At 35.0% G+C, this 26,641-nt stretch overlaps 1 protein-coding gene across 21 annotated transcripts in view; it reads right to left on the bottom strand.

Moving 5' to 3' along the window:
* KCNMA1 (potassium calcium-activated channel subfamily M alpha 1) overlaps positions 1-26,641 on the bottom strand; it is a 426,636-nt gene that overhangs the window by 104,177 nt on the left and 295,818 nt on the right. For all 21 annotated transcript variants that reach the window (XM_041475751.1, XM_041475740.1, XM_041475717.1 and 18 more), the window contains 5 exons: positions 25,395-25,464; positions 23,542-23,697; positions 15,345-15,454; positions 13,174-13,242; positions 440-526 (listed from right to left, as the gene is read on the bottom strand). In XM_041475751.1, the coding sequence (XP_041331685.1) occupies positions 440-526; positions 13,174-13,242; positions 15,345-15,454; positions 23,542-23,697; positions 25,395-25,464 (492 nt within the window). The remainder of the gene's footprint in view (positions 1-439; positions 527-13,173; positions 13,243-15,344; positions 15,455-23,541; positions 23,698-25,394; positions 25,465-26,641) is intronic.

The raw sequence follows: 26,641 nt of genomic DNA, 5'->3' as shown, positions 1-26,641 counted from the left end.
TATTTTGCTAATGCTATTACAGAATGAACACAGCAGCTAACTCGCACCAAGAATTTGCTAAAGTCTGAGTAGATAAGAACTCCTCTAAACCCGAAACTAACAGAAGTGTCATCCCTGTCCTCCTCTCCCATAGAAATTCCTCTGAGACACAATATGTATAGAGAAAACAGATGAAAATATTTCACATTTTCTAGGAGGACTCACAAACCCAGTCTCTTTATTTCTTTTCATATCTGCTGCAAATTTCAGTTCCTTGATATTTAGGACAATAGTTAGGAAAACATGTACATAGGTGGTTCAGGAGTAAAAACTCAACTCTCCCCTCAGAATTTTTAAACAGATAATAATGAAAATTAGCTGAAGCATTTACATGTAAATAAAAAAAACCCTGAAATTAAATATATTCATTTCTATTCAAAGATAAAAACATTTTAATTACCTTTTTACTTCTTTGGCATCACTTGCAATGAAGAATCCTAAGGTACCTTCTTGAATCTTGACGTGGTTTCCAGGATTGATTAATATACTGCTCAGTGAAACAAGAACAACAAAAACCAACAAAACAGTAAGTTTATATTGATTTTAACTGAATCTTCCAAATTAGCTTGATTTGATTCTGTTATAGGGGACCCACTAGTTAGGAAAGGCTGCAAGGAAATTTTAAGCCATTCTTCCTTGATATTTCCAAATCAAATAAGAGTTTCACATGCTTTTTACAAAAAACTTTGAGACAGACAAATGCCTCTGCCTATAATCACATCACCTAAGTGCTTACATCTGTTTTCTTATCTTTTTGCTTTAAATATAGACTACACAAAGTCCTCTCAGAAATGTGAAGTGTGAAGCTGAGCATTGCTGTTTGCTTGCTCTGTCATGCAAAGTGGTGACAAATTCACAATATGGTGAAAAGGAAAAAACCCTCAACCACTGCTCAATAACAACAAAAAATATCACTTATGAAACTAAATCCTTTGATGCAAATTTTTGCCGATTTCTAGTGGGAAAAGTTAATGGGACCCCTATCTGGATATATAATGTTATTGTTTAAAAAAATAAATACACACATACACTCAAGGGGAATGGTACAAGACAACCAGTCACGACAGCTGAAAAAACATAAAATGAATAGAAATCTTTTAAAATACTGCTATGCAGCCATGAAGGAACAAAAATAACCCAACCACCATGACAGAAGAGTCTCAGCTAACTTTGACAAAGGAACTGCTATCAACAAGTGAGGTACTCCATGTGTATGAAATATCTTCTTTATTTTCATAATAATTTAAATCTAGACTTTAGGTAAGGTGTTTTGCAGAGCACCAAGCTAAATATGAATATACAGATAGATATAAATATATTCTCCAGTAAGTTTTATTCACGTGTAATATATCTTAGCTTTTGACTCTCTAAAACTTAATATAGCTTTTCAAAAGTTTTCTCTTTTTTGTCTTTTATTAAAGTTCAGGTTTTCTAACTCAATGGTAATAATGGTATGCATATGCAATTTAGAGTAAATAAAGACTACCAGGAATTGAAACACTTGTCCATCTCGCAAAAATTGATGTTAGGGAAGTACATATACACAAAAATAAATAAAGCACAATGCTGAACAGACATACATTACTAAAATTTGAAGGTACAAAGTTTTTCATGCTATTGATAGGAGGGAAAATGGATCTCAGTACATCTCTTATTCAATATGTTATGTATTCTCTACACATTAGGAATAAATTAGTATGACAACATAATATATCTGAAAGATTAATAATCTGCACATTTTTGGTGTAATTCCACATGCCTGCAATGCCCTATGACAAGAATATGCAGGCCACAAAATAAAGTGCTCATGAGTTCAGAAGTAAAAGTTTGGTCATGAAGTCATATTTCAGCCCCCTTTGTAGACCTTATGATACAGCTCTTAATTTAATACCCACAAACTCCTTCTCACAATCTAAAACTTAATTCAGTGGTGTTTTACTGCCATTACTTCAGGCATGGCTTCCTGTAATTTATCTCTCTTGAAAATCAGCATCATATTTTTCTTGTGTGTTTTTCTGCAATGTTCATCACTACAACACGCAAAAGATTCACAAACACGTAATTTCTTTGACAGGAAGAATGAAGATATAGTATTACCCCATTTTAAAAAGGAGAGATTAAGTAACTATGAAATATAGTACTTATTAATTTGGTTTTCCTACAGGCCAAATTTTTCTAAGTGTTTAGCATTGCATAGCCCCATACAGACTTCCTAGGGACTTTTGCTGTGAGAATGCTCAGCATTTCCAAAAGCCTAGGCTCTGATTCCCAAAATAATGAATATACTTAATCAGAGGACAGCTGTAGAAGGTTTGGTTTAAATTATTATCTCCTTCTCACACAGATAGCCTGTGTCAGAGGCTGCAAGAGAAATTAAATCTCAAAGAAAGCATCTACCCAGATATCCTTCCCTTTCCTTCATTCACAGTTTCAAGCTTTGCAACAAATAAAAAGGAGAGGAGAACGACAGGAATTGGAAGGTATCACCACAGAAAGCAGGTTCATCTCCACAGCACACTTTACTAATATTTGCAAAACATGAAATGTGATGGTATAACTAACACCTGTATTACACACATAGATAAATGGGATGAAAAAAGTTACACAGCTAAAGTAGTATCATCCATCATCAACTAGTATCATCTAGTGTCATTTCTAGTATTTCTTTGTCAGTGAATTGGGCCTAATGGCTGCAGTTGCAATGAAAACTTCTACCTAATGCAGTTTCAAAATGCATTTTTACAGGTTTAAGATGGAATAAAACAGATAAAAGAAAAACTAAAAAGAAACAACTACATAAGAATTTCTTCATATGAAACCAGCTACTCAGGTCAAAAATAGGCTGGCAAATTTAGCTATTTAGCTTTCCTGCACAAGCTTTTGTCACTTGAACCCACAAAGTACTTACTAGCAGTTGCAGAGTGCTGTACTGGCCATCTTAGTCTCCACCTTTCCTCCTTCCTGCCTGCTAGGATGCAGTAACCTGCCACTACACTGAGAATTTAGCTGCTAAAATCAAAGAATCTTCTATAGAGGCTAATCTCATGTATTTATTATACCGTTCCTTACGAAATAAGTAAGGTCTTGTAGTATCATTTGGGTTGGATTTTTCTTAGGTACAAATGGGTACTGCTCTATCTGAAAAATACTTTTTATTTCCTTACTTGATTCTTAAGTTACATAAGTGTTACAGCTTTTCAGTGAAAGAAGATGAACACATTTCTTTACACAGACCCAGGCTGGTTCTTTTCCCCAATACAATTCTTGGATATAGATAAACCACAGCAACGAGGAAAAAAAAATCCTACCCAAACCTCAACAACCCAAACTCCACAATCTGAGGTAGCCACTAGATCTATAAATGTTCACTTCTCATAATGACACTTAAAATTTGATGAAGTAACAAACAAATGAAGCAGTTCTTTTGAGATGCATGGAACATAGTCTTAAATTGGAAGTAACTGGCTTCATTTAGGATGCAATGCATTGTGAGCATGATTTTGTATCTCAAGGTTTTCTGAGACACATTAAATCAATTCACATGGGTCAGTGTACAGGCTTTATTTTGTCAGATCTTATACTTCATTCACATATCTCTTTTCACAAATACAAAGTATTTATAACCACAAAATATAGATGTGATCACAAGTAATGCAGTATGACCCCAGCAGCAAAATCTTCTGTTGGAAATGAAAATTAATTTGCCCCATGACTGTTACTGGCTAAGAGTTACAGAAAAAGCTCATAAAGCTTTGGGTTTATATACACACCAGAGAAAAATCATGAGCAATTTGTACTGATCTCTATGGATATATTAAATATACTGCTATTTAAAGCTGCAACTGAATTATTTCTTATGACACCTGTAGTGTCATTAGCTGAAGTTATGCTTTGATAAGCACTCACTCTAATATATACAGCAAGGGAAATGTTTTGAATCAAAACAGAATATAGGCAACAAATAGCACAGAGAAAAACAAAACAGTCTTCTGAGTATTCCAAGAAAAATGCATCCATCAGTTATTTAGAGATGCATTAGATGCATTTAGAGATGTGTTTTTTCAATATTAAAATATGAATACATATCCCCATAGTTAAGAATACAAGTACAGGGTAAACTAAATAGGAGTTTTAGGAGAGACAGCTTACAGCTAATGTCTCCTTTTTATGTATATCCAAGGCTACAAAGGAAAAGGGGAAAAAGGAAAACTCGAGAGGTTTAATAGCAATATATATAGCTAATCCATATGCATTCTGTGCCACACATCAGAAAAAAGATATTACTGAAAATGACACAGATTTTTCCAAGTACATGTTTTTAACCTAAAGCAATATTTAATTTTTTAATCTCCTCAATCAGCTCATGAAACCAAGCAAGAAAGGCCAAGAACTTTAGAAACTTGTAAGATCTTGATCAAAATTTGTAATTTTATAACATTTCTAGTTTAGGTTGTAGTCAAGTAATAGCAAGCTTAAAAACATGTAGTCATAATTTCTTTAATGACTGCAATTCCAGAAATACATCCCTCAGGACAAAACTTTTCATGACAGGGCTCACATGATTGCTTGCTCCTTCACACATCAATGTTTAGGACACATGGCAATTAAAGCCATGTAAATTAAATATGATTTAATGTGTTCAAATGGGAATTTAATGTACTTCCCCACCATAAACTTAGGAGAAGTCAGTTCTATTAGAATAGTATTACAATTAGGAAACCACTTGTGGAATAGAATATGCACTCTGGAAACCTGTGTTTTACACTTATCTGCACAAGTTACCCCGTTTGCTAAAGATTCACTTGGTGACTAGATGCAGGATCATGCAGCTAAGAGCAATGAACATGTCCCACACCGAAAATGTGGATATCACTCTTGAATTCAGCTGGACTCTTAGGAATCACAGACTGTATCACAGAATGGTTTATGTTCAAAGACACCTTTAAAAATCACCTAATTACAACTCTCATGTCATGGTGAGGGATAATTTTCACTAGAACAGATTGTTTAAAGCCCCATCCAATCTGACACTGAACACGTAAAGCACAGGACAGAATCATTAATATTATCTACACAGCTGAAAATGCACTCCCGGACTGACAGAAATATTTGCAGGTGAAACACAAATGGAAATCAGTGCACATTTGAGATACACAGTTTAAAAAAAGAAAAAAAAAAAAAAAAAAAAAAAAAAAGAAGAACAAGGTCACAGAAATTCTAGACAAATGTTTATGGTTTTCTTTACACAGATTATTCAATGAAAATTTCAGATTGGACATGATGACTTTTTCATATGACAGGGGAGAATAGACATCTGTTCATGTTTCTCACTGTGTGTTAATTGTGCTCAACTTATTGGATTGTATCTTTCTGATGTTTTAAGTATACATACTACCTTCAGTAAAACACAGATGCACGAAAATATCTGTTCATCCATTCTTATTTACCTGAAACTACTCCAGGACATGAGTGCTGCTCAATACCTTTTTTGGTAGTGCATGGATGACTGACTGCACAAGACACCAATATTCTGACCTAGCTAAAGCACACCATATTATATCTTCCTTTAAAGCACTAAAAGTAAGCTAAGGTTTCCTTTACTAATTATGTATTTTCTATGGTTTTTTGAACGTAAAGATACTTGATGGAGAGCCTAATAATTGGAGACTTGAAGGGTAAGACAATTTGTGAACTGACACTTTGGGGTAGGACTAAATTCCTTCAGCTATTTTTTTTTTTACTAATTTCTGCTGCTAGGAGATTTTTGTCTCCTGCTTTCAAATATCACACATATTTCACTCAAGTTATGTTTCTTGGTCTAAAATATTATTACAAAGTTATAGAAAGCTGATATCTTTTAATATTACAAGAATATTTAAAACTACTTCTAATAATTTAACAGCACACAAAAGATTTCAATAGGAGATGAAAAATGTTTCCTGTAGCTTTCTAGAATATTCAGCCATCTTCTAGGTGAGCTACATGGGAAAAACAGTGTCAGAGTCTGAACCATCATTATGCAGTATGTATTTACTGGTGGGCCACTTGCTAAGTGGCATGGCTTCACAATTTGCTTTGCATAGCTTGAAACTGAGGAGGCTTCCACTACTGCTGAAGTTGTGAACAGATAGAATTTCGAAATCTTAATCTAGATGTAGTAGTAGAGTAGCTGACACTCAGATGTGAATAACTGTCAGCCTTCTCTGAGAAAAACAAAAGAGGGATTTTATTAATATGGAACAGTGTGGTGAAAGTCTTTAAACTGAGCTGACAAAGGCATGTGGAGATGCCCAGCAAGTACAACACAGCAAATATGCAAGGATAATGGCAGCACTACATGAAGACTAAAAACTGAAAGCTCAGGTAAGTTCAACCAATAGAGACATGGACCAGGAGAGGTCTTTTAAGGAATTTCTTTATCCATGCCTCTGTTATGTACTTATTCCTCTTTGGTCTTACTTTCAACTTTACATTTTAGACAGCACTAAATATGGGATTCATCTCATCTATTTTAGGATTGAATTCTAATGCATTCAAGAACTGTCTCTCTCTTCTCTTGTAATTATGGACTAGGTCTGGATAACTAACAGGAGACTAGACATTTAACATTTTGATTTACAAAGTCAGGTGTGATGAAACCCATTACCAGAGACCAATTGAACAGCTCATCCCTGCATCAAGGAAACCTGTCTGATTTAGTAACCCTCCATCTTTTTTTGCTTGTTTGCTTTCGGCTGTATGGCTACCTGTGTTACTGCCATCACCCTGTTCTAAAGAAAAAGAAGGACCAATTGTTGAAATAAATGAAACACGAACACCAAAATTTTGACTAAACAAATGGCAAAAGCTGTAACAATTCTGTTTTAAATCTTGTGGCAGATGTACTGTACCATTCCCCATGCAACTCAAACAGTAGCAAAATCATCTAGTAATCAGGAAGATATAATATTAAGTACTATGAATACATTATCTAAAACAAAATTATGTGGGATTATTTACTATAGCTACCATACTTTTAAGCAAAAACAGCAATTATTCTTGATTGTTTCATGCTATGCCCAGACAAAAAGAACCACTATTAGCATAATGGCCTTTTAAAATACACTATGTCATTCATCCAACTATAGAAGTAGTTGGAAATAATATTTTTTGTTTCAGGGCATGTTTTGAAGTGGAGTGTGAGTGTAAATGCACAAATCTCATAGTGGGAGTTGTGCACATACCAGTTTTCACACTAATTGTAACTCGTAAGTATTGCTTCTTTCTTCTGGGCTCTATCACTGACATTAATTCACAATGCTCCATATTGCTCTATACAGCAAAATCTAGTAAGACACTGAAAAGAATACAAGGCAAAAGACACAGTGCACATTACATGCTACAGTATATTAAAGCTTAATTACTACAAGCATATAAAAGGTTGCTCCCAGGACTTAAGTTTTTTAACAACAGCACCTAAGTCATGGTCTACAGGATGTGCATGAGGTATTTTATTTGGGCATACTCCAAACTAGTTCAATAGTGATGGTGTACTCAATACATTTGAAAACCATTAAATTATTCCTTCTGGTTCTAGAAGTGATTAATTATCAGTACAAGGAGGCAGAACAACATACTTTATTCTGGGAGCAAGCAACTTCACTTGGTACAACACTTCTTCATATTGCTCATCATGCCAGCATTAACATGCCTTCACCACAAGATAAGATATACTTAAAAGCAAGAAGCAAAGTAGAGGTGCAACAGCTGCAGATCCTTGGAGATGCTAAGTGTTGCAGTAACTTCTCTGCAGTTGGATCATATCAATAATGCCAAACTGACAGGAAGCCACCTCTCTTATCACACATCTACTCAGAAACTATAGGAAGGTAAGACTAAAACTTAAATACACGTAACACATACAACATACACAACAGAACAGACATGGAAAATAGAGTTTGAAGACTACAGTGAAGACAGAAATTGAAATGTTTGGACAATGAAAGCAGGTCTCCAACAACCATCACTGACAGACAGACTGCTATAAGCAATTAAGGGGGAAAAAAAGCTGTTGGGGGAAGAGAGATGAGGAGAGACAAGGGTATGGACGAGCATGCCTGATTTACTTCATCCAAACCAACAGCAGCATGATAGAACGTAGACTAGAGAGGGACTCACAGCATGGTATACCAAAGAAAATGCAAAACATGCCATCTCAAAAAAAAAACTACAAAGTTGAGAAAAAAATACATTCAGTAACATCTTCATAAATGAGTTAATAAATGTCACTAAAATGAATGTAGCATATACAAACTATCCATGGCACTTTCACTGGAACAGTACAAAAACTTTAATGAGTACTGCATTATGAGTAACTGGACTCAAAACAGGACCAGAAATGCAAAGAATCAGGTATTTTGTTGCTGTTAATGGAAAATGAGACTGCAAGAGAACATGAACTACTATATTGTAAGACGAGTTTTGAAGGAAGACTCTGGGGAAAGAAGGACATCAATGAAGGTGTGAATATGAAAACAATATGGCAGCACAAGGGCTGGTAAAGACGAAATATACATCGTCATGATACAGTCAAAATGAAGACAGGAGATATTAACAGTGAAATCTGCTTTTCAAATGCAACAATCTGATACACCAATGACTCCACAAAGGGGACAAAAAGCCTAAAAAATGAATCCTGTTTTATTTTGTACTTCCTGCAAAGAAGTTAGTGCGTGAGTCACAAGAAACACTGGAGAGACAAAATGCTGTTCTCTCTCTCCTCTTTGAGATTGGGGGCTCATATATAAATATATACACAGATATATATATATACACACACACATAGATAGATGAATATATATAGATATATATGTGTGTGTATATACAGAGAAAGATAGACAAAGATGTTATCTTCCTGTGTTCTTGGCAAGGAATTAGTCCTGAAGTTAGAAGGAGTGAAGGTAGGATTGAGGTTGGAAGGAAAGGTAACGAAGAGGGCATACCGCTTTCGGCTTCTGCAAACGACAAGAAAAAAATTGCAAATCAAACACTTTGATAAGAAATCAACTGACACCAAAGCAAAAGCAAAAAAACCCTTTATTTAAAAGTCTTCAAGGCTTAAAGGTTTTTCTGCTGAGAATGAGAACAAATATATGGATAGACAAAGAGAAAATTTTACAAGTGGACTATAAATGGGGAGCAGGAGGGAAGAATCCTGGTTAGGCTTTCCTTCTTGCTTAGTTATGTGGAATAAAAATACAAGGGGAAAAGGAAGGCAGAAATCTCTCAAAAAGGGATTTCAGATGAGGAGTTTGAATGTCTGCATTTTGAACTGTTATTTTTTGCTATATATTTAACACTGGGATATTTTCAGGTTCATGTTCTCCATGTTTCCTTTGCATTTTTCTACAGAAAAAGCAAAACCTCTCCAAATAAGCTAAGAACATTTTTTAAGTGATGGTATTTGGCTTGCATCAGGGAGACAGAAAATAATTTAAGTGCTTCCTGTTCTTAATCACGGATTATAACATTCCCAGAAAGCAATTAGAGATGAAGCAATGGTTAACTCATATTGTGAGCTGGAGTTACTAGAGAGCAGACTTTAATAGCTGGTCAGAAACACTCTAAATTGAGTTTTGTAAATTCAGGGATTTCTTTGATAGCTGACAAATTATTTAAATATTATCAAATATATAAATGCAAAGGTTAAAAGACATCTAATAATGGGGTTTTTTAATGAATCTTTATGATACCTTGATGAGAAGCAGTTGTGTAAAACTATAAACATACTCTAGATACTCTATCCATTATATGAAAACTAATATGCATTTATCATATTTATAATTATATTACTTATATTTAGGCTGGAATACTGGCTTTTGAGCAATTCTATAAAATCATAATTGTTATTAATTACCTACCTAAACTGACAAAATTTGTTATCAAGGCCAGCTTTCTGTTTTGTGCAGCTCTATTAGTAGTCAGAAAAAAAGGAAAAAAACATCTGCAGGCAGGAAGCTCAGCTGCCACTAACATGTACAGCAGTATTAGCTTGGATAGAGTTCTCATAATTTTTAATTTCTATTGATTTCAAATTCCCTACAGGAGAGTTAACAGAATTTGACTGTAAATCAGAAAGATTTAGAAAACTAGAATCCAGGTGGCCGCCTGGACAAAAAAAAACCCATGCAGATGTAAATTAGTATTTATGCCATTCTACATTTAATGAAGATATTAACAGACAAATAAAAGTCTGCCATTCAATGGGATTGGGACTAGTATTTATCCTTCAGACTGATTTTAAAAATTTAAATTTTGAAAATTTAAAGAGGGGGTTAGGAAATTTAGAATGCTCTTAAATTACTACTGTTTAGAGCTGCATACACTCCTGAGTCTTATTCACTGCTTTAGCTCTGAATTTGCAAAGGCAAATTCTTAACAGAAACTCCCTGTGTAAGTAACAAATCCAATATATAATTTAATGATATAGACATTTTATTATGACTAGCAACAAAAATTAAACAGTAAGTTGGAAGTAAGATCTTCTCATCCTTTAAGTAGAAAGAATGCTTTGAAAATTTCCTCTGCCTCTTAAAATACTGTTTTGAGACCTCTCTCAGCTATGGCAGTAAGTATTAGATCTTAATGAAAGGGCGCCATCTACATAATGTTCTAAATTTTTAGTTATATTTAACATTGTTTCTCTGAATTTTAAATTATATAAAACTTCTTCCACAATAGGTCTACAAAATGTGAATGCAAAGTATAATTATAAAATAAATCAGCATGTATCTACTTTTTGTCACTCTCATAAAGACTGAAAACTTAGTCAATTCTCACTTCACCTTTATGAAGAATTACCAGGAAGAAATTTGGATATGAGCAGAATAAAATACTTCCAATTTCAGCATCAACAAACAGAAGTGACAAATGACAAATTTACATTGTTCATAAAGAGCTTGTGCTTCAAAACTATGTTATTCTAACTTTTATTTTAATTCCTCACTTTTTCATCCAGTAAGATACATGGAAATGCAAGTATACTTAGGAGGTGAGAAACTGAAGTTTTGTTGCATTACCCTTCTGGTTTGACTAAAGGATCAGTAAACCACAAATGTCTAGTTAACATATTTGAGTTGAAGAGCACAGGAACAAGTAGAGCAGTAAAGATATGCTGCAGGTAGCTCTGTGATAGATCAAACAGTGACTATAACATTATCACTGCTTAATAAAATCAGCAGATATTGCTGCGGATCAGTGTTATAAGAAAATGTGACTATCTACCTTACATGCCTTCCTCTTGCTACATACATATTCAACAAATCCAGCTGTTAATATCTCTTTGTTAGCATTGCTTCCAGCAATTTTAGGCTTTTTTTTTCCCTACTATAATAATTATTTCAAACTGTTACCTGTGTGGCTTTAAGTAAGAAATATATGATTGCACCACACTGTTTTGCTTTTTGTGGGATCCTCTGCATCACCTTTTGATTAAGAGCTCAATCCAACTCCCACTGAAGTTAATGCAAAGAATGATACGGAAGCCAAGAACAATCTGTTATGACTGTGAAAGACTGCAATATTAGCACTTATGTAAGTAAATGACAACTGAAGTAATGGCAATATAAAGTTGGCCAATATTTGTTAGGAGAAAAACAGAAACCAAATATTTCTTAATACTGAAGGCACAAAATCTGGCAAATTGTTCCACTACTGTTGCTATTGTATTTTTCCTTTTTCTAGCAAGAGATTAAATTGTTCCTAGACAGAAGAATAGATTGTTTGCTTTACATTAGCTGATACAGAATGAGAACTTACAATTTAAGTAATTTAAGAGTCCAAAGGGCCTAAATACATTAAAAAAAAATCTGATAGTAAAAAAAAAAGAGGATCTCTTAATCAGCATAGTATGAACAAAAATAATATCCAATAGTACATACACCACTTCACATTTCATTTTATAACATACAGAAGAATCCAGCAAAATCAACTATAGAGCATGGAAATACTCATAAATAGTTGTAACACTCCTTTTCCATGTCAAATGTCTAACACAGGTTTTATAGATTCTTTTAATAAAAAAAAAAATTATCAGAGTTACTACTAAGTATTAAACTTTCAAAATCCCAGGAAATTTAGAATGAGTTCAATTGATAGAATTGGTTCTCCCGTGAGAAGAAGCAATTGTCCTCAAAAGCGCCCTTTGGCCACAAAAAGGTAATTAGTGGCCAAAAAGAAGATGAACTAGTATGTGTCACTTCAGGTTTACTACAGCAGTACAAAATGTAATTGTGAAAGAGGAAAATCAAACCTCTCTCAGAGTCAGTATTGTCATATTTTTTTATATGACCCTCCACATGTTGCAGAGAACATTTATAATATTTTTGTTACAAAAAAATAAATATTGTTTAAAGCATTAATGGACAAGTTGATGGAACACTGACTTGATTGTTCAATCATGTTTCTACGAACCTTTGCACAAAAACAAAAATGCAAGAAACACTTCCCATCTGTGAATCTGTACTAAAAATAATGATATGTTTTTCTTTTTGGTTAACAAAAATAGCCAGCCAATTGGTAATTAATCTTTTCCAGTTTCATGATGTTATTCATATAAGTTTTGTCAGATCATATATGATTTAAATATTATGGTTACCCTATATCTGTTTATCCTGTATCATATCTAAACTGGTTCTCTCAGACTAATTTAAATGAAATTTGTATTTTGACAATACACATAGCCATAATGAATTTTGATACCACATCTGTTTTCCACTTTTCTGTTTTCAGTAGTGTATGCTGGACCTCTCATTAAAAGTGATATGCTATAAACACAAAAATTGTAAGCTTTTCTCTAAGTAAAATCACTCCTGGAGATGAGACATATGTACTACAGCACTTTTTACTAAACATTCTGACTTGGGTTGGTTTTAGGTAGGAAGAGGGCAGAAATAAGTCCCTTTCAGTGCTATGTGAGATGCTGCAATGCGATGGCATGCTAATTACATTCTGAAATGTTTCAAAGAATAGATATGTTCATTCTAAAAAAAAAAAACAAAAAAAAAAAAAAAAAAAAAAAAAAAAAAAAGCAGGCAAAATTCTAAACTTCTTGCCAGTGCATTCGAGAACTTCCAAAGCTGGTGGCACAGGACGTACCTGCTTTCACGTTTCTCCGACTTGTATTCTATGGCTATCATTAAGAGCTTCAGTTTCGCAAACACCAGTCTGAGGGAGAGAAGAGGCCAGGAGTCAGTCTCTTGTCAGAACCAATATCACATATGGACAGGTGGCTGCTCCCACTGCTAGATCGAGTGTCAATGCAGAGATATGCTGCCCTCCTTGGGAGAATTTTGGGGTAGAGAGTGGTAGGTCTAGAACCTGGCTGAAGGTTAGCCTTACATTACTAAATATTAGAAGGCTCTGCACTAGTGGGAGACAGATTGGTTAGTTTATCTTCAATCAACATCATCCACACCTGGTCCAGCAGTATCCAAGGGCATAGAATATTACATTTACATTTTGAAAATATATTGGTTGGAATATATTCACACAGTACACACACGTGGAGTTATAAATAGAACTTGCAGACTGATATTAACTTCTGGTTCTGTCTAATTCTTCACCCTAGTGTTGACATCAAAAGCTTGAAATTTTTCAGCTATATTGAGTGCCCCATCCTCACTGTCTCCGCACACACTTTGTTATTCAGACTGTATGGCAGGCTATTTACAAAAGAATCACATTCCTAAACTTGCATTTATGACAAATAACTTGAGGAAACAGAACATTTCATTTAATTTCAGACTTTTGAAATGTCATTGACTACATGAATTTTAAAAGCTACACTACAAAACCTGCTCTCAAAGTCTATATATTTCATGGGTAGCTGAATACACTAAGACTATCCACTGATTCAATTTCCCCTTCAAAAACCAGTGCAATGGACATTTTGCTGTCCTTGTCTTTGGTTCTTCTGGAAATTGAGCAGTCAATTCTTACAGTAATGAGAATATCTATGCACTAAACTCATTAAGTAAAGTGCTTGAGGAGAGCTCCAAAGTTTAGACATGTTTCTAAATCTCAATAAGCACCCTTTCTTTATTATTTTATCTCCATTCTACCAGCACAGATAAATGAATGTCAGCTTTATGTCAAATACAGTCTCAGTCACATCTTCCTACAAACTCATATAGAAACTTGACACATTTGAAAATGGTTTGGCGTGGAGATTTAATTTTCATTATTGTAGCTAGTGTTAACAGCACAAACTACCATTCATTCTGAATATAATACACTTTCCTGAATTATGTTATGAGATATCCTGTTTCAAGAAATCCACACCAACTTTTGTCCCCATAGTGAAATATGTTTCCCCTCAGTAATCTCAACAGAGTTTGGCTGACACAGGAGAAGGATGGATTGAGAGCCCCTTAACATTACCAGCAAACTGAAGACTGGGCTCTGTCACAGCTACATCCCAGACAATTTCCAAATGAATAATATTTGTCTAACAGTTGTTTCTCTCTCATTCTAATGCCATTGTTTTGCTCCTGTAAAAACTGGGAAAGTTGGGGAAGTTAGAGGAGTAGAAGCATACTCATCCTCCTTTACATAAGAGCTTGTATTTTACTTCTCCATCTCTTTCCTCCTCTAAGAACAGAGCAAAGAGGACATATGAGTGTGCTAAACTAACCTGTGGACACAGTACTTATTATACAAACCTTATGCATACATATCTCTCATTCACAGACACACTCTAGGCTAAGCAGTTTTCAGTGTCCAGAAATGAAGCTGTCACATGGCTTACACTATGGTTAGGTACTGTGTGCTTCTTTCTCATAACTGAACAAACATATCTTCTCTGACATATTTTACTTGTTGCAAGGGTTTTCAACCACTTCCACAGAGCTCTGGGTGCCACACTGCTTATATGACCCCACGACATCTGTTTAAATTAATGAATAGTTTTCTTGGAATGGAACACAAGCCAAGATGGTCATGTTGACCACCACAGAAAAATAACAGGAATAAATAGCTTGTGAGTAAATAACTCAATTTAAAAATTCAAGTTTAAAAATTCATTTGAGATCGTTCAAACCAAAACCATTTATGCTTTCATTTACAATCATTTAATTACAAATCTCTCCTGAAACCAGGCATTACAATGCTTCAGCTACTTCCATGCAGTGATTGCATTAATGTTTATTTTATTAGACACCATAGCAACGTTAGGACTTCAGCACAGTGAAAAGGTCTCATGCAAAAAAAAATAGATTTCTCTTGCAAGAAGGGAAATACTTCTGTATATTAAATGTATTTCTACTTACTCACAAACTGCAGGGAAGGACAAACCCACAAAGGCACTAGACAGATATTCTGTATACATTTCATTTGCAACTCCTTCCAGGTAGTATTTCTGCCACGTATCCTCCTCAATCTAAAACCAAAGAAACAGATGCAGAGTTCTGAGTAAAAATCACAGCTTTCTTTGAAATTTACAAACAACTACTTAAACATGAATCAGATTTTAACACAAGTTAGTACACTGTTATAGCAATTAACATTGCTTATTCGTAAGGGATTTGCTAGAATGCTGAAAAAAAAACAAAACAAAACAAAACAGAGTCCCTATAGTCAGCAAATCAAGTATCATATGCAAAAATAATACACTGAATTCTTGTCAAGCACATTGAGCATGGGGTGAAATAAAGTTGTAGAGAGCATGAGGAAAAAGTTTCCCAATTTTCTCTTTTTAAAAATCATAGAATCACAGAATCTTTAGGGTTCGAAAGGACCTTAAAGATCACCTTCCTGCCATGGGAAGGACAGCTCTCACTAGACCAGGTTGCTTAAGGCCTTATCCAACCTGGCCTTGAATGCTGCCCAAACTGGGGCATCCACAAACTCCCTGGGCAACCTAGTCCAGCGTTCAACCACTCTCACAGTAAAGAATTTATCCAAATATCTAGACTAAATTTCTCTAAGTTTTAACCTACTACTGCTTGTGCTATCACTACAGTTCATAACAAAGAATCCCTTCTGGCTTCTCGGCAGCCCCCTTCAGATAGGGGAAGATTGCTACAGGGTTTCCACACAACCTCCTCTTCTCCAGGCTGAACAGCCTATACCTCAGGGGAGGTAAGGATATCAGGAAATGGTTCTTCACCAGAGGGTGGCTGGGCACTGGAACAGCTCCCCAGAGCAGAGGTCACAGCAGCAGCCTGGCAGAGCTCCAGCAGTGTTTGGACAACGCTCTCAGGCACACGGGGGTGTCCTGAGCAGGATCAGGAGTCAGACTCAACGATCCTTGTCAGTCCCTTCAAACTCAAGATATTCTGCGATTCTAGGATTCTCTTGGACCAAAAAATTTCAAGTTTTCAAATTTCAGTATTCCAGAGATATTCTGACAGGACTCAATATGGTATTTTAGATAAGTTTGTGTTTTTATTCCACAGGTTGATTATTAATTTGGGGTTCGTCAATCTTTTTCTCATGTTGAACTAGCCAAAAGGCACTCTTTCAAAAATTGCTCTAAAGTACAGGAGGATGGAAACTTGTTAAGAAGCCTGGTGAAATGTAAGTTACAACTATTTTTTTCCACTTCTGTTTTTGTTTGTTTGTTTTCTTTGGTTTTTTTTTTTTTGGTGGGGTTTAGGGTTTTCTATTTTTTTTTTTTAATTTGTTTGGATTTTGCCTTTTTTGTTTGTTTGGTTGGTTTTGGTTTTCTGGTTAGTTGTTTGTTGTTGCTGTTTTATTCCCCCCTCCTATTGCTGACAGGCTGCCAAGTAATCAGTTGCTTTAGTTTTGGAGATGCAAACGACTGAAAGAATAAATTGCAATATGGAGATGTTCCAAATCATATACAGCCTGACAAGTGGGCTGCAAACAATCAGGTGAAATTTCTTCCACAGAAATTGTTTCACCACTCAGAGGCCATGTGGGATGGTAAAAGGGATTTGCATTGTGTTATTTCCTACCACACACAGAGAAGCCATATCACATTTTTTATGACCCTTTTATTTATAGGAAGCTTGCAAATGTTGCTGATCAGCAACTCTATATACAGAAGAGAGATAAAGTCCAGGCTTGGTAAAAAACTAAGAGTAATGATAGCAAGGGCATGTTTGTAACTTTTGGTCTATTTTGTGGTTTTTTTCTTACATTGACACCACCTGGGGTTGCAAAAAAAATATACAAATACATTCCATATCTTACTTTCTACTTTCTTCCCTTGCTTTCTTTTCTTTAGGCAGATGGTTTTGATTTGGAGGAAGGAACTCCAGATCAGCCTATAGCTAAATTCTCACCCTTAGTCAAGGACCAAGAAAGGACTGGAAAAAAACCAAACATTCCCAAAGCAATGATCAACCTCCACAGACACCAGTTAGCATTACATTAAACTTTGTTAAGTGATTGGAGTGTTTAAGATATGATCTGTTAGGATACCACAAAATGTTGATTATAGAATTTAAAGAATTGCTGATATTTGCTATAAAATATTATTATAAGATGATTGCAACAGTTGACTAAAGATGATCTTTCTGTTTTATCTCCACCTGAACCATGATATTTTCCCAATTATTTCAAAGAGACAAATGGTCACTTGCCTGGTATCTTTCATGAGGAAAAATACTTTAGGAGTCATTATGCTCTTCATTATTTTAAGCCTTTGTGATGATATTTTGAAGTTTAAGCAACTGATGGAACCAATCCAGGATGGGCCATACTACCAAAACAACTTCAATCTGTATCTTCCTGATTCCTCTCTAGTACTGCAAACATTATTATCACTCCCTAAGTCACACTGCAATTCTGTCATAAAACAAATTAGCCACTGCTTCAATAGGCTATATGAAGAATAGCTGGAAAATTACATAGTGCAATCCAAGAGAAGAAATGCAACTTTCATCTGAATCTTTTTTTAAGTCACAATACTCCTCTGCTCTCCTCTATCTTATATATAGATACAATATTGTTACCAGCAAATATATTTACATAATACAATAAATTCCTAGTGAGACATGGTAACAGATATATGAAAAAGTGATGTAGCTCTTGCAAGCACAGCCATTAGTATTGTCAGAAGAAAATGAAAACCTTTAATACACCCAGCCCTACACCCAGCAGTGTAATTATCAGGAGCTCTGCAGTTCCAAAAGAACTCTCTTGCTCACAGCATTTGCTTTTCAGTGTAATGATGGTTACATGAAAGAGATTTGAGTGTATCTGAACCTGATCATGCTATATAATCTCTTCTGCCACGATCTAAGTACCACTACCAAGACAGAGAACAAATGCTAGAGTTGTGTTGTGACCTAGGATTTTTCACTGCAGTTTGCAAGGCAAAGGATGGTGAATATCCAATTCCTTTATAGCACAGTGAATGCAGATGTCAAGTCTGCTCCTTAGCACTGAATAAGATCAGCTCTTCACCACCATGGAAAGAGCACAAAACAGGACAAAGCCTTTGAGGATGTTTAATGTTACAATTCTCTGTCTCAAACAATATAGATGAGAATGAAAAGAAAGTACCCACTGAACCATACAATGGTTTGGGCTGGAAGGGACCTTAAAGACCGTCTCACTCCACCCCTGCTGCTGTAGGAAGGGATTCCTTCCACTAGACCAGCCTGTTCAGAGCTCCATCCGACTTGGACACTCCCAGGTATGAGGCAACCACAACTTCTCTGGGCAATCTGTTCCCGTGCCTCACCAGCCTCACAGTAAACAGTTTCATCCCAATACCTATTCCAATCCTGCCCTCTGCCAGTTTAAAGCCATAACTCCTTGTCCTAACTCAGTATGACCTTGAATATTCTTGATTGGTAGTTGAAAAGGATGTGTACAGTGAAAGTAATGTAACTAAAAGATTTCCTCCTATTCACCTATAATGCCCTTTCAGTCCACCCAAAGCATTTGAGTGAATGCCTAGTTTTGTTATGTCTTTGCATATGGATATCTAAATCAGACAGAAAAGTAATTGGCTGAAAGCAGTTCTTATTGTCATATCATAGAGTGAAGCTTCTTAGATTTACAGTCTTATAATTGCATTTCCTTTATTATTATAAATTATCAACTACCTCTTTACTCAATTCCATTGTCTGTTGAAATCAAAGCTAACAAATATCCTTAGTACTATGAAGACTTTACAATCTCAGTCAACTATTTCCACAGCTTTCTGTATTGAAGGATGATTTTTAAAATTTGTATAAAAATACTATATTTTATAAAACATCAAATATGCTAATTGAGATTAGTTCTAATTTCAAATGAGATTTATGCACTTTTCCCCATTAATACCAAAGTAGAATTTTGTAGTGAGTCAAAGCAGAGAGAGTATCCTTGAAATATAATGACATCCAATTATTTTTTAGATTCTGGCCTTGTTGGATTTGAACTGAAAGAGATACAGGCTCTACTTCTAATACTTTCAAATATACAGGGCAAGACTTCTATCTAATCATGATGTGAAGGATAGATTGGTGTTGGTCTGCTCAAATGACTGACTGAAAATGCAGTCCCATGGTAGACTTTAGTCCAAGACAAATACACTCTTATCACAAGGACTGATACTATGTATACACAGCAAACAGTTTTAAACCACAATAGGTTTTAATTCCTATAATCAATGATTTAAAAACACTACAGTCAGGAAGATCTTTACATGATCTCTGAAGATAAATGTTTTTGGTAACAGGCTATATTTAATATTTGATCTAGGTCCTGTGAGTAGGATCAGGTAATTAGTTTATTATGCAGCTTCCTGAAGAACCTCACAATAAATTGAAACATTGCATTTCCTTCTCACTCCTCTTTTAAAGCCCTCCTACATGTCAAGGAATTCACTGTTCATTGTCCAGTTCTACACTTTGAAATATTCCAAGGCTGCCTAGGTGGTCAAAAATAAAGAGCAAACAAGTAGATGTGTTCCATCAATGTAGGTAAGCACCCAACTGATGTAAATCTGTGTGGTTTTATGTCTCTCTTTCAGCTTGGACTAGAAAGGAATGTTAAGTGGACATTGCACACGTGTAGGTGTGAGCAAAAGCTGCTGAAAGAGCCCACAAAACACTCCTGCTCTCAAAATAGCTTAGAGGATAATAGAGACAGCTCTAGATAATTGTGATATCTGGAATGAGGAGTACTGGCTGTCTTACCTATGGAGCAAAGACAAAACTAATTTGGCTGTGGACTTATGTAACACTCAATTAACAAACAAGTACCACATTCCACATTTTATTAATTTATACAAAAGTACTAACTTGGCTTGTAGGTTGTAGATTGGCCTGTAGGATTGGCCTGTACAAAATTTAATCACTTCTGCCAATTATTACTCCATGTATCTGGTTTTTGCCATGTTTTTCATATAGACAGACTTCTGGTATGCACTTACTAATTCAAACAATACAGAATTTGCAATACAGTAAAATATTTCCATCTTTTTCTCAGACTGTACAAGTAAATAAAGAGTCCAAATTCCTTTTTGAATACAACAGTAACAGTCTGTATTATAACAAGACAGGATTATTAAAATACAGTTTACAGGTGTAAAGTTTTGCAGAGTTTTTTTTTCCTTAGCATATATTTTGGTACAATCTATCTGTCTTTAAGTGTTTACAGAACATTAGTCTTTTTGAGCTGATTTCCTTTTTGTTCAGTTTGGTGCCAAAAAGAATATAAAGGATTCCACATGATATTACATTGCTAAAACCAAAAGGAAAATATTAGGAACAAATATAAAATTTTGAGGTTTTTTAGTTTGTTTTACTTCTAACACTGAGCAGACTGTTTACACAAATAATTTTGCTGTAAAGTAACACATAATGAGTTAAATGTGTGCAACGTCACCATCAATCATGTTCATTTGTGTCTGACTGACCAAACATTTATGGCACATTAAATCACTTTCTAATCACGCTATGGAGGCGGAACAAACCCACATTTCAAGCTTTCATTAGAAAATACAGAAGTTTCCATACATTTTCCTGGCAATCTCCTGACTGGTGAGAGACTCCACTAAAAATGTTTACCTAAGGAATTTATGAAGGTCTGACAGTACTTAAATTGAATGCTCTTAATGAAAAAGGGTGAAAGTTACTTTAGGGAATGGACATATTTCTCTTCAATAGAGTTCTCTTCAGCATTTCTAATCAATGTAGCTGCTCTCCTACAATGCACTGATGATTCACAGCCACTATTCAGTAAGTTTTCTTTTTCAAGTTTTTAGGGTTAGACAGACATGAGAAAGATCATCCTTTCAGCTAAATAAACAAACCTTTTGTTATCACCAATAGGGTTAGAGTAACATAAAGAAACGTGTCTCAATTCTTGTACTTTTATTTGAAAAATAAAAATCTGAATCAGAACATTCAGATTTTGAATTAGTCAGAGATCTTTGGGAGTGAAGATATGCATTTTATTTTCCTAGAAAATTCACTCTTCATTATGTGGCAAACATATTTTTAACCAATATTAATAGAGTATTGCAATCTTAATGCACTCTCTTATGGTGTTTTTTCCCCCCAGTGGCATGGGAAGGTGACACTTAAAGTCACACATAAAGTTAAGGTATGACTGCACACTACTCTGTTTATAACTGTATATAATCAGACACCAGCAAAACTGACAATGACAGCTTCCCCCAAGACAAATTCATTGCTATTTTTATGCTTATTCTGTGTACAGAGAAATACTCAGATGTAACTTGAGTAATGCCTTGCAAAGCTGTGCCTTCATCTTAAAACTGTTCATCAATGAGATTTAATCTGTAACTGTACAGGAACTATTATAAAAATGTATTATAAAGTAAGAAAACATAGCTGGCTAAGATAATGGCAGAAGTCTTGAGATATAACTTTTGGAAACACGGTACCTGTACATATCCAGGTTTTGACTTATTTAAAGGTTTTTAGATAAAAATCTAGGCCATATATGTGTGTATTTCTAGTACAGTTCCTCCACAGTCAGACATTTGTACACTTCATCATTTTGTGAATCTCTCAACTTTTTCACTCATTTTTAAAATGAGTATTAAAATACCTTGAATTAAGACTGAGGCTTCTGAGGATACCCACATATTTGGATGCCCATAGGAGAAAACTGACCCCTCCTGATTTTGGAAAGACAGAAGGTGAGCAAACTTTTCTCATGTACTCTGCTGCCGAGCCCGAGTTCATACAACAGGCTGCCTCAGTAACTTGCATACATTAGTGTGACTGTCACAAAAGTTTGACACTCCCAAGAGTCTTGGGTTACCACAGCAGGCAGGAGTGAGAGGGATCAAACTGACTGGAAAGGAGAATGATGTTCACAAGATATACAGTTTTCTTCTGGGATACAGATAGAAAGGATTAATATCCAATTGGCCATGTGCTGAAGAGTCACAGACAGATTCTAGGTGTGCTGAAGTAAAACAACTTTCTTTTTTTTTTTTTTTTTTTTTTTTTTTTTCTTTCAGTTAGGTTTTTTTAGAACATGAATAAAGATGAAGATATTGTAACTGCAGGTAGTAAAGAGCAGAGCCCAGACCTGTTTCCATACTGAAAACTGATCTTTTTCAATTAAATGCAATAGTATGAAATATTTCTTCATGGGAGCCTGCTGTCTTCTAAGGATACCTTCATAATAATGTCAGGACTTTATAAGAAGCAAATAAAGACTCACTGTCCTGCATCAACATATGCACCTATAAGAGAACAGTCCTGGCTTTCTCATCTGAGGACATGAGGGTATTTTTATTTTTAGCTTACTTGCACAATGGACTTGAAGTGGGCCATAGCCTACCTTTCACTCCAGTGTTTCCCATCCCACGAAGAACACTCGTGAGACTGGAAACTGCCCACCCTTTATGTCTGGAATCAGTGTCCCTGAGATGCCCCAGGAAGGATGCAATGATTGCTGCAATCGAGGCCTCGGTCCAGTGAACCAGTACAGCTGCCACAGAAGTCTAACTGGGTTACAATTTTGTAATCTAAGTCCAAAACAGCTCTTAGACTGAGGAGAAGCAAACACATGAATGATGTTGTGGGAAGTTGGGCCTCAGCTCTAACACATGTTCCTTATTTACTCACAGTCAGAGGTCCACTAGTGTCTTAAAGTAAAAGACAAAAATGACCAGTCCCTTTTTCTGGCACTTTGTTGCTACATGGGACTTAGATAAATCATATTTTTGTTTTAGCAGCAGCAACTTTTCTAATATACAAACATGTGGTTTGTTTAAAATCAAGAAAAAACACAAAATGCCAAAAATATCTCCCTGGAAATGGATGATGATTTGGAAAATATTTTAAAGGCCAGACACTTGCTGAATAAAAATTTCAAGAAAAAACCTACAAGTTGATAGAACCTGGTTTATTGCCCAATTTTTAGCAAAAAACTTTTGCAAGGAACTGTATGCTGGCTGTTTTGGTGTTACAAAATCTGTTATTGTCTTTCTATCTGTTTCACATTTGAATCACGTTCTCTACTCCAGTCTCTGACAACCTGAATTGCAGACTAATACGTTCTAATGAGACAAGGCATTACCTTTATGAATGACCTCATGGAGAAGAGGTTGGCTAACATTGTTGAAAGGCCTGGTGCCAGGCAGCTCTGGGCTATAAAACCCAGCTTCAGCTCAGCAAGACAGATTGCATCATCCCCTTCTTTCCAGTTCCAGCTTGGGATATTTAGTAGATGAGCCTGGAAAACAAACAAACAAAATATCCCACAGGTGAAGAACCAGAAACAGAAGAAGTTCTGAATGATTTTCTCTATTAATACCTTGATTTGTTCTGAGTAGGCAGAAGCACTTCAAGTATTTCAGAGCTTAATTCTATTTCAGAGCTGAGAAATGTTCCACTCTTATCTACTAGAGATAAAATGATACACTTCTCAAGACATGCTGGCTGTGGCACTCTGTCAGGTCCATCCTCACACCTGACCAAGCAGAATATTGTAAAGCTTTCCTTCCCTTCTGCATGTTCCTTTTACAGCACTTTGAGCTACTGCCTGACTGATGAGGAACACACATAATATACAAGAAGCTAATACAACTTAGACTACAACTTATGTGAAGCTGCAAGCTTTAAAGGATACTAGAATTTTAAGATGTGTACAACATCTTCTTATACAACATCTTCTTTTCTATTTCATTTCTTCCACCTTGAAGAAAAGTACCTGACAGTGAAAAACTAAACCTTTTTTTCTAAGAATGCTATTTATAAGGACAGAATGAAGAAAATAACTGAGCAAGACATACCTGCAGTATTGAAACTGATAACTTAGATAACTACAAATATTACTTATTTACTGGCATAACTTGGATTTTCTCTGACATGCAACTTTTACATTTGCGTAGATACAAGGAAGCACAGAGTATTTCCTCCTTGTTTCCCTTCCTAAGTTAATTACACAGTTCAGCACTTTGATAAAAGCTATTCTTGAAGACATAACTGTTGGAATAGCAAACAAACTGCAGTATTTAAAAAAAAAAAAAACAAAAAACAACTTCCCCTCTGTGGCTGTTTAAAGCAGAGAAAGTCCTTGCTTTTATTCTATAAAAAGACTGGCTTCTTTCATAACATACAGGAATAGGACATAACAGTAGATGCTCTTGTTCTAGCAACAGATTACAGGTACAAGGAGTTGTTATCAAACCTTCCTAGTACCAGATTTATTGTGTATTTCATCAAATGAAAGTTTACCCAGTCAAGCTTTTTCTCAAACACTGGGCAGTGGTTGATTCTTTCAGAGCTAATAAAAGAAGCAGGCCACATATGAGTACTGTGTTATCTGATATATCTTTCCTAACACTGTTAGTCAGCAGTTTATGGACTTCCTCACCTCAGGATTGAATAAACTGACTTCATTGTGTTTAAGGGTCACAAATTTACCATTACAAATTTTTTCAAATTTCTTTCCAAAGTGGATTTACCATTTTGAACTTCACAATATTCTTAGCACGGAATCCCACAAGTGGGCTATGTTTTATATTAAAAACCACAAATTTATCTATTTTATACCTACTGCTTGGCAATTTCAGGTCTACATGGTCGCACTGGAATAAAAAAAAATCACAATAACCTCCAATAAGACAATAAGAGCAGAACTTACAGAACTGAAGTGGTGAAAGGTCATCTGGAATCAATAACAACTATGGACGCTGTAGCTTTGAGAATTAGATCCTAGGCAACTCATAAATGTCAAGATTATGGTAAAGTCCCTTGCATATATAAATAAAACTAAATTAATTTGTAACTGGATTACATGACAAGGTTTATTAAGATGTTTTAGTTTGGAAAGAAAAATGCTTGATGTTACTGGAACTAGAAAAATTACGTATGAGTGAATGCAATGTAGCAAAAAACTCTGAGAAGAAACACTGGCCATCAGATTACCTTATTGTGGTACTGCAACATCTGAGTGATAATTCTTATCTTCGGATGATAATTCTTTATGGAAATAACTCTAAAAAGAAAAGGAGAAACCTATTTAAATAACTTTTAACTGATACGTTATTTGGATAATGCATCCACATACCTCTATTTTACCATGTTGTCATGTCCCACAATTAAAACTGTACCTCCTTATTCATCTGCCTGTAAAGCAAACTGATTGATGTCAGACCTTTGAAATATTTACACATAGTCAAAGTGAGGTAAGAATTAGTGGCTAGTACTAGAGAGCAGTAAGCCTCAGGAAGTATTCAGTTGAATGGTTTGCCCTTATGGAGTTTGCAGAAAAAGGGACTTGTTTTAGCAGCACTATTCAGATACTCCTTCCATTAGGAAAGTAATGCAGTTGGAACTGTTACATCATTCTCATCCTCAGTGATTATCTTCATGTCTTTGAATCAGCATACTTGATCAAGTTTCCCAATGATAAATGCCTGAAAAAAATAATTTCTGCCCTATCACATATTATTTATCTATAGCTGCTAGACATTTGTCATATCTAAGTACCTTGAATAATGATTTTATGTTGCACATGCAAATTCATCTTAATTTTGATGGATTAATCCAAAGATCAATACAAAAACTGATAACTGAATGTGGAATTTATAAAACATGGGGCTACTTTCATAATCTGCACATTTTCTGCATTCTAAATTACTTAATGAATCCAAGATATACTCAACTGTGTATAGATTTTAACTGGCTTGAAAGGAAATTGTTTGAGAAATGCATGAATTGATATTGTACTACAAAAAAAAACATTGAGTAAAATTAAAGAGATGAACAACCAAAAAAAAAAAAAAAAACAAAAACAAAAAGCCTTGCATTTAAAACCTAAAGGTAGAAAAAGAAGATAAAACAATGAAAAAAATATCTAACTTATGGAATCATGAGTTTCAAAAGACTGAATGCCATAAGTGTTTTCATTGGTGTTTTGTAGATTGTATCTTTTAAACTACTGGTCTAGCTGGTGTTTTTAAGCATATCAAAGCTAGAAGAGGAAACGTTAAAAAATTGCATTATTTTAACAAGTCTTTCTTCTAACTTTCCATTTCTTGCTGAATTGTTTAATTAAACATTCAATTTTTTAAAATGAAATTGTGACAAAACACAAGAGAGTTAATTTTTTTGCATTTTTATTACATTAAATGTATTAAATCTACAAAGAATGTACCAATCTGCAACTGGAA

This window comes from Pyrgilauda ruficollis, unplaced genomic scaffold, assembly GCF_017590135.1.
Source record: "Pyrgilauda ruficollis isolate IOZ18807 unplaced genomic scaffold, ASM1759013v1 scaffold11, whole genome shotgun sequence".
NCBI classification, from domain to species: domain Eukaryota; kingdom Metazoa; phylum Chordata; class Aves; order Passeriformes; family Passeridae; genus Pyrgilauda; species Pyrgilauda ruficollis.
The sequence above is the reverse complement of the archived record's forward strand: the minus strand, read 5'-3'. Positions and strand labels throughout refer to the sequence as shown.